Raw genomic sequence first — 17,007 nt, forward strand, 5'->3', positions numbered from 1 at the left:
CATCAAACTTTCCTATATGTTGAGTGCCTCACTGGGCCTAAGCTGTTTGTACAAACACTGTGGTTTATGTTGAACATCCACTTTCCTTCTGGGAGTCTGGAATCTTGGTACCTGCCAGGCAGAGGGTGCCTGCGTGACCAGCCTTGGGCGCTGAGGCCCCAGAGAGCTTCTCTGGGAGACAGCACACTGCACGCGTCGTCACACTCATCGCTGGAGGAATTACGTGTGTCCTATGAGACGCTACTGAAAGGGGACTCTGGAAACTGGCCCCTGGTTCCCTCCAGACTTTGCCCTGAGTGCCTTTAACCTTTGCTGATTTTGCTTTGTGTCCTTTCACTGTAATAAAATCTCAGCCCTGAGCGTGACTATATGCTGGGTCCTGTGTGTCCTCCCAGCAAATTACAGGGCCTAGGAGAAGTCTTGGAAATCCCAACACAGCCTGGAACATATTTTTTTAAGAAAACGAGTACTGAGGCAGTACTAGAAGGACACAGGAGACACAGGAGATAGTTTAAAAGTCCTCTCACTTGTTGACAATTTGAGCAACCAAAAGAAAACAATTGAATTAAATGAATAAAAAGGCATTAAAATATAATTAAACCTAAAAGGAGGAAAATATTAAGGGTTCTAAAGGTTAGAAACATATGAATTTTTTAAAGGCTATATATTGATCAGTCCAAATTATATGACTTCTTTCCTCAAGTTCTGGTAAATATCTAGGTTGGTAATCACCAATGCAAGCTAAAACTCTAAAGAATAAAACCAGAGTACTAAATAAATGCAATGCTTACACTGTTAATTCTAAATAAAAATGTATTAAAGTATAAAGGGTGACTACAAATAGAGTCTTTTTTCTTCAGATTTTTTTTTTGATGTGGACCACTTTTAAAGTCTTTATTGAAATTGTTACAGTATTGCTTCTGCTTTATGTTTTGGTTTTTTGGTCCCGAGGCATGTGGGATCTCAGCTCCTCAACCAGGGATCGAACCCACACCCCTGCACTGGAAGGCAAAGTGTCAACCACTGGACCACCAAGGAAGTCCCCCACAAATAGTCTTAAAAACCAAGGTAAAAATAAATTGACAAGATGGAAGCTAAATCAAACTTTCATATATAATTTCTTTTTTTTTTTTTTTTTTTTTGTGGTACGCGGGCCTCTCACTGTTGTGGCCTCTCCCGCTGCGGAGCACAGGCTCCGGACGCGCAGGCTCAGCGGCCATGGCTCACGGGCCCAGCCGCTCCGCGGCATGTGGGATCTTCCCGGACCGGGGCACGAACCCGTATCCCCTGCATCGGCAGGCGGATTCTCAACCACTGCGCCACCAGGGAAGCCCCATATATAATTTCAAAACCAAATTATTTATACCTTTTCCATTCATCCCTAAACAATAAAATGATACACTCATTTTTTCTCACTGAGAACTATGTCATGTAACTAACAAAGGTGACCAAGGAGCCATTTCCAATAATGAATTTTTCTGCAATCAAATAACCCATCTTTATTTGTGATATGATTTTAGACTCATTATTTATATCCATGATATAGAGATTAATAAAATTCAACCTGTTACACTGCCTAAATACAATCACCTACACATTCTTAAAAATAGTGGGTAGCAGATATATACATTCCTCAAAACTCAGAGAATGGGGCATTCCTGGTGGCACAGTGTTTAAAAATCTGCCTGCCAATGCAGGGGACACGGGTTCGAGCCCTGGTCCGGGAAGATCCCACATGCTGTGAAGCAACTAAGCCTGTGTGCCACAACTACTGAGCCCACGGGCCACAACTACTGAGCCTGTGCTCTAGAGCCCGTGTGCTACAACTACTGAATCCTGCATACCTAGAGCCCGTGCTCTGCAAGCAGAGAAGCCACCACGATGAGAAGCCCGCGCACCACAATGTAGAGTAGCCCCCACTCGCCGCAACTAGAGGAAGCCCACGCACAGCAACGAAGACCCGACACAGCCAAAAATAAATAAATAAAATTAAAAAGAAAAATTTACATCAAAAGGAAAAATATAAACAAATATTGAACTCTAGGTAAATGATATTCATGCTGAACTAATTAGGGGGAAATGTATTGATATCTGTACTGATTTTGAAATACATGAAAAATAAGATGTATTGATGCAGGGATAGAGGGATGCAGGGATGGATATATATGTAATAGGGAAGTACAGTAAAATGTTAGTGATAGAATCTAGGTGATAGGTATCTAGGTGTTCATTGTAAAATTATTTCAACTTTTCTGATTGTTTGAAAATTTTCAAAATAAAATGTTAGAAAAAATAACAGTGTATGGGGCGGGGGTGGGTTGTCAGAAGTTCATCTAATAGAGATGTCTGGAGGATGAATTTTCTGTGAGCTTTCTATCAAAGAACACAAATTGCATGAGACTTTTCTGATAACAGAGGTGGGACTTGAGAGAAATAATACAACTGGACTTTGACTAGTAGTCTTTCCCACATAATATCAAGGAGCTGCCAACCAAAAAAACTAGGGAGAGTCAACTAATGATAGCTGGCTCCCTAATTGGGCAAAATCCACTTTGCCCAGGTGGATGCCATCAGGGTCTGCCAGTTAAGTGCGTCCCCGAGGGACCAGGCAGACTCCCAGCCCCTTAGCACTTCTGAACAGCTGGGCACACATTCCCTCAATAGCCCTTCGGTGTGTGGTACTGATGAGCGAAGGCCTTGGACAAGGTTGTCTCTAAGCTCTACTTAAATGCCTGATGACCCATTCGCAGTCTACCTGCTTTAGGACTGAGAGGCTCTAGAAGCCCCAAGCCCTGCTTACCTGAGTTCTGAGCCACCATCTCTGACCAGGAAAGGGAGACAAGGAGTGGATACTCTCTTCTCTCACTCACCTTCACTGGGATCTGTGGGAATCTCACTTTCCCCTGGCCCTGCCTGGTCCTCTGTATTATGGTCCCCTTCTGGCTGAATCTGAGATAAGACATCAGGTTGATTCATGGCATAATCTAGGAGAGGAAAATGGGAAAGAGGGTACAACAAAGTGATAAATAAGGATGACAACTAATGGCCATAAAGCTGAACTGAAGGCTGTGAGGTCCACAGGCCCAGGGAATTTCTTTTAGAGTCTAGATCACCTCCCCCCATCCATTGACCTCCAACTATGGACGCCATCTATTAGGAAACAGGTAAGAGGAGAGGTGAGGTGTGGGAAAGGCACATGTGCTACTTGGGCACCGCCTGCTACTTCCATGGAGTAAGAGTGAGTGTGCCTCAAGGAGGAGAGGCAAGGCCCTTGCAAAGTGAAGGATACCATGGAAACCACTGCAGCTGGCGCACCCATAACCCATCACCTTGAACTTCATTCTCTGTCCCATGATTGGGCAGAAGAAGAGATCATGATTTCCTGTTTAGCAAGGGTGAACTGGAAATCTTTCGCTTGGAACCAGAAGTGTGTGAGGACAGAGTGAAAACGAGGACACTGGAGGAAAAGGGACCATTCTGAGACTTCTTGGAGCTGCTGTCACCTCATTCTAAAGGTGCCAACTTAGCCTCACCCATGGAAATGAGAGACTCGTAGTTGCCCTTCATGATATTCTTGTAAAGTTCCTTTTGCCATTCTTCTAATTTTTCCCACTCTGGAGTGGAAAAGTAGATGGAGATGTCATCAAATGTCACAGGCACCTGAAATTATAACACCGAGGTTAGTTTCTCTCACTGCAGTTTCACCATTCAATAAATCTCTACTAAATGCCTACTAGTTACAACAAACCTATGTGAGATGCTGAAAGGACACAGGCAATATTTAAGACACAGATCTAACCTCCAAGAGTTGACAGTGTTTTCACTGTGATAAACTTTAGGGCTATGAGTTCTAGGAGAGTGCAAACAGTCACTCATAGAGGTACGTACAAATGCAAAGCAGGGTTTAATTCACAGAGCTCTACATATTTTGAATATCCATCCAGTAGAAGGCTTATCCTAAGCACCAAGATTATAAATATATCGTTTCTGCCTAAAAGGAGCATATGAGTCTATTCAAATTAAAGACATGGACAAGAAATTTTGGAAACAGATCTATAATGGGTTGGGATGAGTCTAGAAAAGACGGGACTCTGGCCAGTCCTAAAAGACACGTAGCTTATAAACAGACCTAATGTGAATGGGAAAAACATTTAAGCATGGAACATTGGAGAGTGCATTCAGAGAACAATGATAGATTCTGCCTAGTTGGAGTCAAGGTTTCATGAAGGAAATGGTCATATACAGAACAGAATCCTCCCACCTTCCAGCACAATTCTGTCTAAAGCTAGGAGCTTATCCACAGGCAAGTGGATATGTTTCTCTGGAAAGAAATACAAGAGTTGCCTGGGGAATTGAGGCACCAAGTACGGGCACTACCCCTAGTGTAAAGCTCTCCTCCTACCATCATCATGATGGCTAGCTCTTCCTTTTCCTGCCTGACAGCTTTCAACAGTTTTTTTCTTAAATATGAGCTTATTTCTAAGTATCAGTGACCATTTAGAGAAATCCTGCCACATGATCAAGAAAGACTAAAATAAAAGGAGGGGAAAAAATAACTGTGGAAAAAATAGAAATACCTAGGCAACAGAATTTTTTTAAAAACCTTAATCAGTAATCCCATAAAGATTCGAGAGATATTAAACCCATAAAATAAAAACAGGATGCTACGGGAAAAGAAATATCCAAGAGCAAGAAAGACTCCACATAACTAATATATATACATATACTTTTCCCCCCAAATTAAAAAATTCAATAAAAAGATACTCATCTTCATAAACTTAACATATCCTTTAAAATACAAAGGTCTATACAATTCTATGAGGCAACTAATTTCTCTCTAATTGCTTCATTTGTGTCATCTTTTTTTCCCCAACCATAAATTTTGTTCCTTAGGAGCTAGAACCATAAATTACTCATTTTACATCCTGCTCAGCATCTAAAACCAACTGAGGCAAATGTAGGTGCTCAATAGTTAATTTTTTATCTAATCTCACTACACAAAAGATTTGTGATAGCTTACAACAGAAACACATGTGATAAAATAATGACAAAAATATAGGATTGAGATGGGCTTCTGGTTCAAGATTGTGAACTAAACACACATGTACTTCCCTTTCCACCCAGAGTTCCACTGAAATGACAGTAAATAAGATTAGGAGGGACTAAATAACAGTACCAAGAATGAGAAGGAGAGGCCGTCACTAGATCAGCATTTCTGATGAGTTTCTCACTGAGACCTAGAGGATGCGCCTGTGCTGGGGTCTAAGGTACGAGGAAGCTGCATCTCTGACAACACACAGGAAAGGACTGCAGTAAGGAATCCAGAGAATTCCAAGCTCAAAGCTGGAAGAGATGCTGAGCAGGGGTTACTGGTTATAAACTGCAGTCTGGAGGTCTACCTTTGGAATAGTGGGGCCCCCTGCCTTGTCCTCATCAGCCCTGGTAAAGCAGCATTTATCCCAAAGCTGAAACCCAGACCTCAACTCTAAAGACATTTAAAAACCCGCCTGGAGGGCTTCCATGGTGGCACAGTGGTTAGGAATCCACCTGCCAGTGCAGGGGACACGGGTTCAAGCCCTGGTCCGGGAAGATCCCACATGCTGCAGAGCAACTAAGTCCATGTGCCACAACTACTGAGCCTGCGCTCCAGAGCCTGCGAGCCACAACTACTGAGCCCGAGAGCCACAACTACTGAAGCCCACGTACCTAGAACCCGTGCTCCACAACAAGAGAAGCCACCGCAATGAGAAGCCTGTGCACCGCAACGAAGAGTAGCCCCCGCTTGCCACAACTAGAGAAGGCCTGTGCGCAGCAATGAAGACCCAACGCAGCCATAAATAAATAAATAAATAAATATTAAATATTTTTAAAAACCAAAAAAACCTGCCTGGAGACAGTACCCGGTCCCAGTGTGGTGCCGACAACTTAGAGTACCACCTTACTCCTGGCCTCTGGGTGGCCCCTGCACTGCCTGTTTGCTCCTTGCACAGCACCTTAAAGTGAAGCCCACCTATATCGGGCACCTATGGAGAGAGCCTCTCCTGCAAAGGAAAGATCCTTTGGTTAAACAGACTTACACGGTGGCAGAGAAAACATGCCAGCTTCCTCAAATTAACCTCTTAATTAACCTACAAACAACCAAGGATTACTCGATATTGAAAAAGTAAAACTAACAGCATCAAGATGAACACACACTACAAACAATCCTAGAGAATTTTAAAAAAACAAACAAAACAAAGCTCTAATACATATCCTCAGAGACATTCAAGTAGATACTGCATCCATTAAAAAAAAAATTCAGGCTGCTTTAAAAAAGGAGAAAATAAATATTCTGGAAAATTAAATATATACTTGGTAAAATAAAAGAAAGGCTGGAAGGAAACGTCACAGAACTCTAGTTTTAAAAGGTGAAAAATATGAAGTAAAAGTTAGACACAAAGACAATAATCCATCATCTGTCAAACAGTAATTCCAGAAAGAGAACAGAAAATAATGTGAAAGGGGGAAATGAAAAATTATAAAAATAGAATCACAGAAGAAAATTTTCCAGAGTGGAAAACATATCAGTCTTCTGACTGAAAGGTCATACCGAGTGCCCAACAAAAACCTTTAAAAGACCTACACCCAGACACAGCCTCAATAAATTTTAGAAAAACCAAGTTCAAAGAGAAGATAAAGGGCTTCCCTGGTGGCGCAGTGGTTGAGAGTCCGCCTGCCGATGCAGGAGACACGGGTTCGTGCCCTGGTCCAGGAAGATCCCACATGCCGTGGAGCAACTAAGCCCGTGAGCCATGGCCACTAGGCCTGCGCGTCCGGAGCCTGTGCTCCGCAATGGGAGAGGCCACAACAGTGAGAGGCCCGCATACCGCAAAAAAAAAAAAAAAAAAAAAAAAAAAAAGAGAAGATAAAAATCTTCCAGAGAGGAAAAAAAAAGAGAGATTTCTTACAAACGAATGAGAATTGATTTGTTATTAAACCTTTCATCAATGGCATTTGATGTTATGAGACAAAGGACCAATGCCTTTAAAACTGTGAGAGAAATGGAGTATTATTCAGCCTTAAAAAGGAAATTCTGACACCTGCTCCGACACGGATGAACCTGGGAGCGGTCATGCTCAGTGAAAGACGCCAGCCATATGGGGACAGACGTCATACCGCATGACCCTACCTAGATGAGGACCCAGAGCAGACAGATTCACAGAGACAGAAAGCAGAAGCGGGGTTGCCAGGGGCTGGGGGAGGGGGCGATGGGGGGGTTATATAGGTGCAGCATTAAAGTTTTGTAAAATGAAGAAGTTCTGAACATGGTTGGTGGTGACAGTTGCATAACAATGTGAATACTGAACTGTACATTTAAAATGTTTAAAATGGTAAATATTTTTTCTTTTCTCCCCTCCCCCCCAAAATGGTAAATTTTATGTCATATATATTTTACCACAATTTAAAAAATTAAAATTAAGAAAAAAATTCTGAGGGAAAATTATTTTGAGTTTGGCATTGAAAAGTAAGGGCAGAATAAGAGCACTTTCAACAAATCAAGGACACAAAACTTCTTTGTGGCCCATGTTTCAATCTAGTAAATCTTCAATATATTTCAATTTCATGAAGAAATCTTTCAGAGAAATCACATTATTTTATACATGACTTTGGAGTTTAAGATGGACAGTTTAAATGTTACCCATTCATCCAGGTAAGACAGTAAGTAACTTTATGGCAAATACTACGTTTAAATTACCCAATAAAACTTCTGGAGGTGCTCCAGATAGATACACAAACAAAACACAGTGTGGGGAAGGTTCCCTCTAAGATGCTGACTCTGACCCCTCCGGCCTCCTGCTCACCTCTGTTCCCCTCCCCCGCAAGCCTTAAAGGAGCCTCCGTCGCCTCTCTTCCCATTCACTCTTCAGCCTGCCCCCCCACCCCCCCTCTCCCCACCACTGCGCTAAAACGACCCTTGCGAGGTCCCCAGCGGGGCTGTGTTGCCAGGCTGCATTCACCATCCCCATCCTTCTCGCCCGCTCAGTAACACATTAACCCACACGACCACTGTCCCTGGACCCCGTGACCCACACACTCACTGGCCACCACTCCCACTCATGGCGCTCGGTCCTTGGACTCTTTCTGCTGCTTCGCCACATTCTCTCCCGGAGTAATCACCCCCGGCCTCATGACTTAACAATACAATCTGTACGTCAATGATTTCCAAATATTTCTCACCTTTGAGCTTCAAAGATCACTTAACATCACTCCTGAATGTATCCCAGCCATCTCAGACCAATGCTGCCAAAGGAGAACGAATTCCTTCCCACCCTGAAGCACCCCCACCTCTGTAAATGCCAACACCATCCGTCCAGTCCTTCAAGTCAAAAGCCTAACAGCCCGTGGTTAAGAGCATACACTCTGGAGCCAACTGGGTCACGGTACAACTCCATTATTTATACTTACTGACTATATGAGCTTGGGCAAGTTAGGAGTCTTATTAAAGTGACTAAAGCACTAACAACAGTTAAGTGCTCAGTAAATTATCAGTTAATTTACAGTTCTTGTTCTTAATTCCTCACTCCCTAATTCCCATTTGTAAGTCCTACCGTCCATTTTACCATCAAAACAGCCTGAATCTGTCCACTTGCCTCCATCTCCACTGCTGCCACCCTCACTCAAGCCACTCTTGGCCCTCCTACTATTACAGCTGCCTTATTGTTTTCTCCCTGCTTCTCTTCTTACCCCCATGACCCATTCGGCCCAGAGCGGCCAAAGAGATTCTTTCAAAATACAGACCAGATATAACCCCTCTGCTAAAAAATCCCCCAGTCTTCCCATTACACCCAAGATGAAGTCCACATTCCTTACCTCGGTCTCCAATGCCCTATGTCAGTGGTTCGCAACCGTAGTTGCATATTAGAATTATCTATGGAGTTTTAAGATTAATGATTAAGCCCCATCCTGAACTGTTAAGTCAGAACCTCTAGATGTGATGCCCATCAAAATTTTAAAAGCCCGCCAGGTGATTCCTGTACAGCTAGGGCTGAAAAGCACTGCCCTAAGTGAGCTGCCCCTGCTTCTCTAGCCGCGCTCCACTTACTCACTGCACACCAGCCAACTGGTCTTTTTCCTGCCCCTCAGTGTTTCAAGTTTGTCTGTGCCTTTGGGGCATTGCACCAGGTATTCTTTACACCTGGAAAGCTCTTCCTCCAATCTTCTCCCAGTAATTTCCTTCCTGTCATTAGTCTCAGCCTAAAAATTAGCTACTTTGAGACCTTCTGTGACATCCAATCTAAAAAATAAATCATCAGATAGCACTTTTATTTTTATCAAAGTACTTAAATGGATTTGTTTGTTTATATTATCTTTCCCCCTAAAATTTAAGCTCCAGGGGAGGTTACAAGAATTGTTCACTGCTGTGCCTTCAGGAAGTAGATATCAAGCAAATACTAAATGTTCAAGAAGTATTTGTTGAATGAATGAATAAATAAACGGGCATGTCTGGAAACTAGCTGCCTCAAGGCTGTCTTCCATAGCTCAAGAATGATGTTTATTTCCTGTTTTAGGGACTATTGTTTTAGGGACTATTCCCTTCAGAAAGGCCGGGCCCTAGCACTGTGGCACACTGTGTAAAGGATGCTGAAGGACAGGATCCATGTGGATCCTAGACCCACAGACAGACCCAAACCTTATATTAACCACTTAACTCCACATCCCTTCCTCTGTCCTCCTCTAACTTTTTTTTTTTACCAGAATTGCCAACAAATTCAAATTGACTGATTTAAATAATATTTACTTTTGTAAAGTAGCAGACAGGTTAATAAAGAAAAAAGTGGGCTTCCCTGCTGGCGCAGTGGTTGAGAGTTCACCTGCTGATGCAGGAGATGCGGGTTTGTGCCCTGGTCGGGGAGGATCCCACATGCTGTGGAGTGGCTGGGCCCATGAGCCATGGTTGCTGAGCCTGCGCGTCCGGAGCCTGCGCTCCGCAATGGGAGAGGCCACAACAGTGAGAGGCCCGCGTACCGCAAGAAAAAAAAAAATGAAAAAAGTGACTTGGGGGTAATGGGCAGGAGAAAGCAAAAGAGAAAAAAATCCATCTGCCAGATAGCCAGCTTTGGATTGCGAAGAGTTTTCCAATCTGAAGTTTGACATTTCACATGATCACTAAATTGAACACGGAATGCTTCCAAAATAGATAAAACACAAAACAACTTCTTGGTTCCTTCAGCCAAACTGATTGACCAAGACTACCCCTTGCTAATAGTCTAAGGTCTAGTGGTAGCACTTTGCACGCAGAAGTGGAGGTATTACCTTTGGGATATCTCCTTTAATACCGGGGGGCAGCCGCAGGATCCAGAAGTTCCTGTTCCTCAGCAGATTCTCCAAGTTCTCCAGCCGCCTCTGCAGCAGCCCGTACTCCTGCAGCAGGGTCCCCAGCACCGCCCACTTGCCCTCCAGCTGGTTCCCGAGATCAGCCACTGTCTTTTCGCAGCTGGCCAGCTTCTTCTCGGCTGTCCCTGTCCGTCCTTCCAGGTGCAGGAGTCGCCGGCTGTGGACCTCCACCTTTCTCTCGATAGCCTGCACGGCCGCCACCACCGTCCACAAGGAGATGGCCGCAGTCTGCAGGTGTGCTTCATTTGCTGCTGGGGGTGTGGGAAGAGGAAGCGCCTGCAGGGATGTAAGGCATTCGGAGTCCCATTCAGAAGTCTGTGTGCAGTAGAGAGAGGAGATGAGACATGGAGTGTTAGAAGGAGCCCTAATCCGAACTAAAATGAGATAAGCGTTGCTTAAGTGGCCAGAGGAGATTAATCTAAATATAGTTTTAGTAGTGCCTGCATAAGCCTCCTCTTTATGGAGCTCACTGACATCAAAAGCCAAGAGAACTGCTTTGGTGGTTGAGGGATGGAGTAGGTAAGACAGTAAACAGGTGAAACTGGATCAAGAAGCAGCCTGGCACAGAGCCAATCACCCAGAGGCCAGGTTGCTGCTGCATCCTCTGTCTCTGGAAAAGCTCTAAGTGCATCAGGATCTTTCCAGGTTTCAATGAGCTCAGTGCTCTTCTGATAAACCCCTTATTTATTGACTTAGGCTCTGGCCCCATCCATCACCCTGCTGACAAGCCACAACCATATCATTCAGTAGTAGCTGAATAAGCTGAGAATGTTCAGTGTGGAGAAAGCATGACAGCTATTTTCAAATATTTGAGGGTTATAAAACAGAAGGCAGGACAGACTTGTTTACTCCTATACTGTGTTACTCCAGAGGGCAGAACTAGAGCCAACATGAAATTTTCAGGAACGTAAACTCTGGCCTATATAAATAAGTTTTGAACTAGATCTTTCCAAGAACATAACAGGCTGCCCCCTCACTGAACATACCTTGGAACAAAGAGTGTATAGAAAATGAAACTCCTACAACAAATGGGAGGTTGGATGAGGATGGCCTCTGCAAAGCCTTCTGACTCTACGAGTTTGATAACCGGCTCTTTGGCCACAACCTCCGGTCTCTGCAGCTCTCCCACTACCTTTTTCCCCTTTCACCTGCTCTGCAATCCCACTGAACCCCTGACCGTTCCATTTGCTCCGGGTTTACCGGCCTGCCCCGGGCTTTGCTTTCGTCCTTGGCTGATCATTTCAGCTAACTTCAACCCCTTCGCTCGTCTGCCTCACCTGCTCGGCTAACCTCCAGGTTTGAATCAGTTCAATTGTTCTCATTCTCTGTTCCTGGAAGCAGGCTGGTAAGCCCTACCAACTGAAGTCACACAACCAGGTAAACTGGTGTCACCACACACCCATGGTCTCTCAGCTCAGCAGGGACTCAGCACTGCCCTGTGCCGCCATGCTCCTCTTCCCATTCCACAGAGGGGCCACTACAAGCCCCTGGCCCTCCCCAGCTGTTAGCACAGCACTTCTCAAACTAATGAGCGTAAGCATCATCTGGAGGTCCTGCTAAAATGCAAGACTGACTCAGTAGGTCTGGGAGGAAACCTGGGAGTTTGCATTGAAAACCAGGTGATGTTGCTGTCGCTGCTTCAGGGAGCGCAGGCTGAGCAGGAAGACTCCCGTCCGCTGTGGGCCCCTCACTCGCGGGAGATGACGCGGCTCCTACTTTGAGAAGAGGGTTAGAATTATTAGACCTCAACTCTCTCAACGTTCTCCTCTTTCTCTTCTTTTCCTTCACACTCCTTCCCACTTCAAACTCATCAGTAGCTTAGTGCATGCTTTCTTCTTTCCTTCCCTCAGGAAAAAGGTTCATCCTATTTAAAACTAATCTCTCCACTTTATGCTCTGAATGCCACCTCCTTCCACTGTTTTAGGTACACGAATCTTTTCTCTTGTTTATGGTCAATGTTTCAATCTCTCCTGGGTCTTCTCCATGGGACAGACCTGCACTGTTCAATATGGTAGCCACATGTGGCCACTGAACGCTTGAGATGCATTTATTTCCATTGAGATGTGCCGTGAGTAAAATATACACACCAGATTTTGAAGACTGAGTATGGGGAGAAAATGTAAAACTTCATTGATAATTTCTTAATACTAATTACACACTGAAATATTTTGTAAGCCTTTCGTTAAATAGAACATATCATTAAAGTTCATTTCATCTATTTCTCTTTCCTTCTAAAATGTGACTACTGCGGGCTTCCCTGGTGGCGCAGTGGTTGGGGGTCCGCCTGCCGATGCGGGGGACACGGGTTCGTGCCCCGGTCCGGGAAGATCCCACAATGCCGCGGGGCGGCTGGGCCCGTGAGCCGTGGCCACTGCGCCTGCGCGTCCGGAGCCTGTGCTCCGCAACGCGAGAGGCCACGACAGTGAGAGGCCCGCGTACCGCAAAAAAAAAAAAAAAAAGAAAGAAAGAAAGAAAAAAATGTGACTACTGGGAATTCCCTAGCATCCAGTGGTTAGGACTCCATGCTTTCACTGCCGAGGGCTCAGCAGGCCACTGGGAATGAATGAATGAATGACTAAATAAATAAAATGTGACTGCTAGGAAATTTAAGGCTCTATATGTGGCTTCTATTATGTTTCTATCGGACAGAGCTGGCATATAGACGCATGATCATCTCTACCATATTGAAAAACAAGATCCGAAAGGGAAAAATAGGTCTGAGGGCACAGATGACATTCCCTGTGCTCGTCCCCCACCCCACTGCTGCTGCTCCCTTCTTCCTCCTCTTCCTCCCCCTCTCACTTTCGGGTCACTACTCTGTAGGCCAGTCTGGCTCCTGATCCACTACAATGACTCTCCTTGGGGTGAGCAGAGGCTTCTTAGCTGGCAAATCCAAGGCATCGTTTCCAGTCCTGTTACTTGACTAGTTCCTGCTGGCTCTGCACGGCTCTTGTGTGCAGCGACTGTCTTGGTCAGCTCTGCAGGCTTAGCAACTGACGGAGCGGGCTTGGCACGCGGCAGGCCTGCAGTAAACATCCGCGTAATGAATAAAACACGCAGAAGGTAATCCCGCCCTCGGAACCTGCACCGGTCGTTCACTCTGCAATCCCGACGGAGGGCCTCCTGCGTGTCCGGCATCGTCACGCGCTGGGCACTGGGGATCCCTGTCCTCCGGCGGTACTTCAGCACACCTAAGTGTTGCCGTCACCACGGCATCTGTGACTGCGCGAGGCTCACGGAGGCGGCAGCGAGGGTGACTGTGGGGTCGGCTCCCAGGGCTGGAGAATGGCTGATGAAAACCCCAAACCAAGCCAACCCCACTGCCCCGCGTCCGGCAGGCAGGAGCGGGGCTGGCACCAGGCGAGGATCGCTTCACTCCGTCCTCTTCCATTGGTGTAAGAGGCTCTCTCCGCTAGAAACCTCCAAACGGGATGGGCGAGCCGGGGCCTCACACCCAGGCGCAGGGACCCAACGATGGGGGAGGGCGAGCTGTCCCAGACCCGCGCTCGGCGTCGGGGTCCACCCCAGGCCCCTCCCCTGCCGGCGGGACCCCGGGGGGTGTCTGTGCTCGGCCGTCCGGGCTGCGCCCTGCTCCGGGGCCCCGAGCCTGACAGGCCGGACTCCCTGCCCTCCTCCCTTCCCTCGGGTCCGATCGCAGAGCCCGAGGCGCCCCGACCCTCCCGGGCTCACTGCGCTCGGCGCGCGGGCCCCCCTTACCGGAGCTGGGGCTGCCTCGGCCATGGTCCTGCGCTGTCCGGCCCGGGCCGGAATCGCCGCCGCCGCCGCCTCCGCGCTGTCCCACGCAGGCCGGCCCCCGGCCTCTCCGCAGGCGGCGCCCGCCCGGCCCTGCCTTCCCGACCCGTCTATCGCACTGCCGTCGGGCCCGGCTGCTCGGGTCGCGGGGACGCGGCAGAGGCGCGGGGCGGCCGACCGGTGGAGCTCGGGTGGCGGGCAGGTTCAGCCGCGCTCAGCCCGCAGCGGCCCCTCAGCTGGCGCTTTGTGGGCACCGAGCGCACCCCGGGGACCGCTCAGGCCTAGACGCGCCGCCCGCCCGCCGCGGCAGCGCGCCCCCTGCCGGCCCCGGCGGCCACTTGCGCCCCACCAGCTGGCTGGGCTTTGCTCGGCTCCGCTCGCGAATGGTTTGTTCTACGGAACTAAGTGGGTCTTGTTTTCTCACAAACCCCGAGAGTGCTCAACAGATTGCTACTTAGGGCCCAGCCACAAACCCGGGAAGTGTGGTTTGTGGGAAGTGATTTTCTTCCTGGAGGCCCAATCAGCCGGCCCCGTCTGAAGGGACGCGCCAGGGGGAGGGCAGCCCGACGCAGGAAGGTGGAAATGGGCGGAGTGCGAGGGCCAGGTGCCGGACAGGGCGTAGGGAGACCGTGGGTTAGAATCATACACCATGAGGCACAGATCTGTGATGAAGGCGACGTTCATCACTTGCAGAAATTGCAAATGTGGCTCCTAAGGGGAAGCGGTTCACATCCCACGTGGCCGGTGTTAGGACCAAAACTGCAGTCGTCCTTACCTCTCGGATTATTGAAGTTGGGGTTTGCTGGGTCTGTGCTAACGGACAGCAAAGAACCAAGTTGTATCTACGGAGGTTGTGTATCTAAGGCTGACAGAGCGTATGTTACAGTAAGACAACCACATAACCCTGAGTTTCCAGCAAGGCCCTCCTTTCAAACAGGCTGAATGTGACTCAAAGTCTTCCCGAACCTGTATTTCAGCAAATGAATCAAGTCAATGCCCGTAACAGTTAAAGAAGCTATAAATCACAAAAGTATGAGAACCGTCCCGTTGGGCCTGCTCTTGAGCCTACTAAGCTATTTTTAGACTGCAGCTACACCTGCAGTATGTAATTTGAGGTCTACCTCAAATTAATATATATTTTGGTCAAATGGTGAATGATGGTTAAAAATTGTCATTGTAAAGCAATTATACTCCAATAAAGATGTTTTTAAAAAAAGTGCTATTCTCTGAATCAGAATATCACCATAACCGAATGAACTTCTAGAAAAGAGGGGGGAAATCTGAATTTTCTCGGAAAGGAAATTCATTTTTGTAATTTTATTATTAAAAATGTAGTAATTAAAATTTTAAAAAATTTAAAGTTTGAACTTATAAGGCAAGAAGAGCAACTGCTGGACACTCATATGACCATTAAATAGAAACAACTGTATTACTAAATAAGATACTTTCAACTGAGCTTCTTGGGGCACAGTTCTAGTTCCGCCAGTATAATATGGTAACATTACTATTAAATATTCTTTCTTCTAATAGGAGCTTATTAAGGTAAAGATTAGCCTTGAAAATTTGGGGGGATGGTGATAGCATTTCATCGAAGCAATTTCGCTGACTGAAGTTTTGTGCACTGTTTCAAGAAAATACGTATTTTCAGAAGCAGATTTAAGATGGCCTCCTCGTATTTTTAATTTCTTTTTCAAATGACTTTTTACTTTATTTATTTATTTTTTTTGCGGTACGCGGGCCTCTCACTGTTGTGGCCTCTCCCATTGCGGAGCACAGGCTCCGGACGCGCAGGCTTAGCGGCCATGGCTCACGGGCCCAGCCACTCCGCAGCATGTGGGATCTCCCCGGACCAGGGCACGAACCCGTGTCCACTGCATCGGCAGGCGGACTCTCAACCACTGCGCCACCAGGGAAGCCCTATAAGCTTTTTTGATTGTTTTCTTAGATGCAGTTGCCAGGAGTGAGAGATTACTGGGCCAGGGCATGATTATTTTAGACTCTTGAGATATGTGGCTATCCAGAGAAGTTATGCCAATTTACATTCCCACCAGCAATACATAACTCTCACTTTTGTTTTTGTTGCCGTTGTTGTGTCTTTTAATGTTCCAAAGTTTAGCTTTTATTTATTCATTATTTTAAATTTTTTATTTTATTTTTTATTCTTTGGCCACGCCACGCAGCTTGTGGGATCTTAATTCCCCAACCAGGGGTTGAACCTGGCCCCTCGGCAGTGACAGCGTGGAGTCCTAACCACTGGACCACCAGGAATTCCCCAAGTTTATTTTTATGTAGTCAAATCTGTCAGTGTGTTTCCCTTTATGCCTTCTAAATTTGCGTTTTGCCATGTTACTCCAAAACTACAAAAATAGTTTTACATTTTCTTCTAGTTGTGGGAAAAATTATATTAAAGTCTTTCCCTTTCATGATCTCTTTATAGCAATAACAACTAACATTTATTGAGTACTAAATGTCAGGGGCCATGCTATGCTCTTTACATGTATTATACGATCTAATCTTCTCAACTATTCTATAATAGAGATAACATGCCTTAAAAGTCAATTAATTTGCCCAAGGTCACAGGACTAAGAAATGGACAAGTAGGGATTCAAATGCAAATTCCTTTGACTTCCCAGTCCAAGTTGTTTTTTTCTTTTAATTTTATTGAAGTATAGTTGATTTGCAATGTTGTGTTTAAATTCTGCTATACAGCAAAGTGACTCAGTTATACATATACATTTTCTTTTTCGTATTCTTTTCCATTATGGTTTATAAAAGTATAGTGAATACAATTCCCTGTACTATACAGTAGGGCCTTGTTGTTTATCCACAGCCCAAGTTCTTGACTACTCCACTGCATTACTTCCCCGCTTTTTAAAAAAA

At 46.0% G+C, this 17,007-nt stretch overlaps 1 protein-coding gene across 6 annotated transcripts in view; it reads right to left on the reverse strand.

Moving 5' to 3' along the window:
* The window catches only part of ZNF398 (zinc finger protein 398), a 28,900-nt gene extending 14,512 nt beyond the window's left edge, over positions 1-14,388 (reverse strand). Inside the window, exons 1-6 of one of the 6 annotated variants that reach the window (XM_067041930.1) lie at positions 14,092-14,379; positions 13,177-13,397; positions 11,970-12,089; positions 10,294-10,689; positions 3,534-3,660; positions 2,871-2,984 (exon numbers count right to left, since the gene is read on the reverse strand). In XM_067041930.1, the coding sequence (XP_066898031.1) occupies positions 2,871-2,984; positions 3,534-3,567 (148 nt within the window). In that variant the 5' untranslated portion in view covers positions 3,568-3,660; positions 10,294-10,689; positions 11,970-12,089; positions 13,177-13,397; positions 14,092-14,379. The other 5 variants (XM_059074283.2, XM_067041929.1, XM_067041928.1 and 2 more) reach the window with 5 other exon arrangements.
* Positions 14,389-17,007: the final 2,619 nt, after the last annotated feature.

This window comes from Kogia breviceps, chromosome 9 (genome assembly GCF_026419965.1).
Source record: "Kogia breviceps isolate mKogBre1 chromosome 9, mKogBre1 haplotype 1, whole genome shotgun sequence".
In the NCBI taxonomy this organism is placed as follows: domain Eukaryota; kingdom Metazoa; phylum Chordata; class Mammalia; order Artiodactyla; family Physeteridae; genus Kogia; species Kogia breviceps.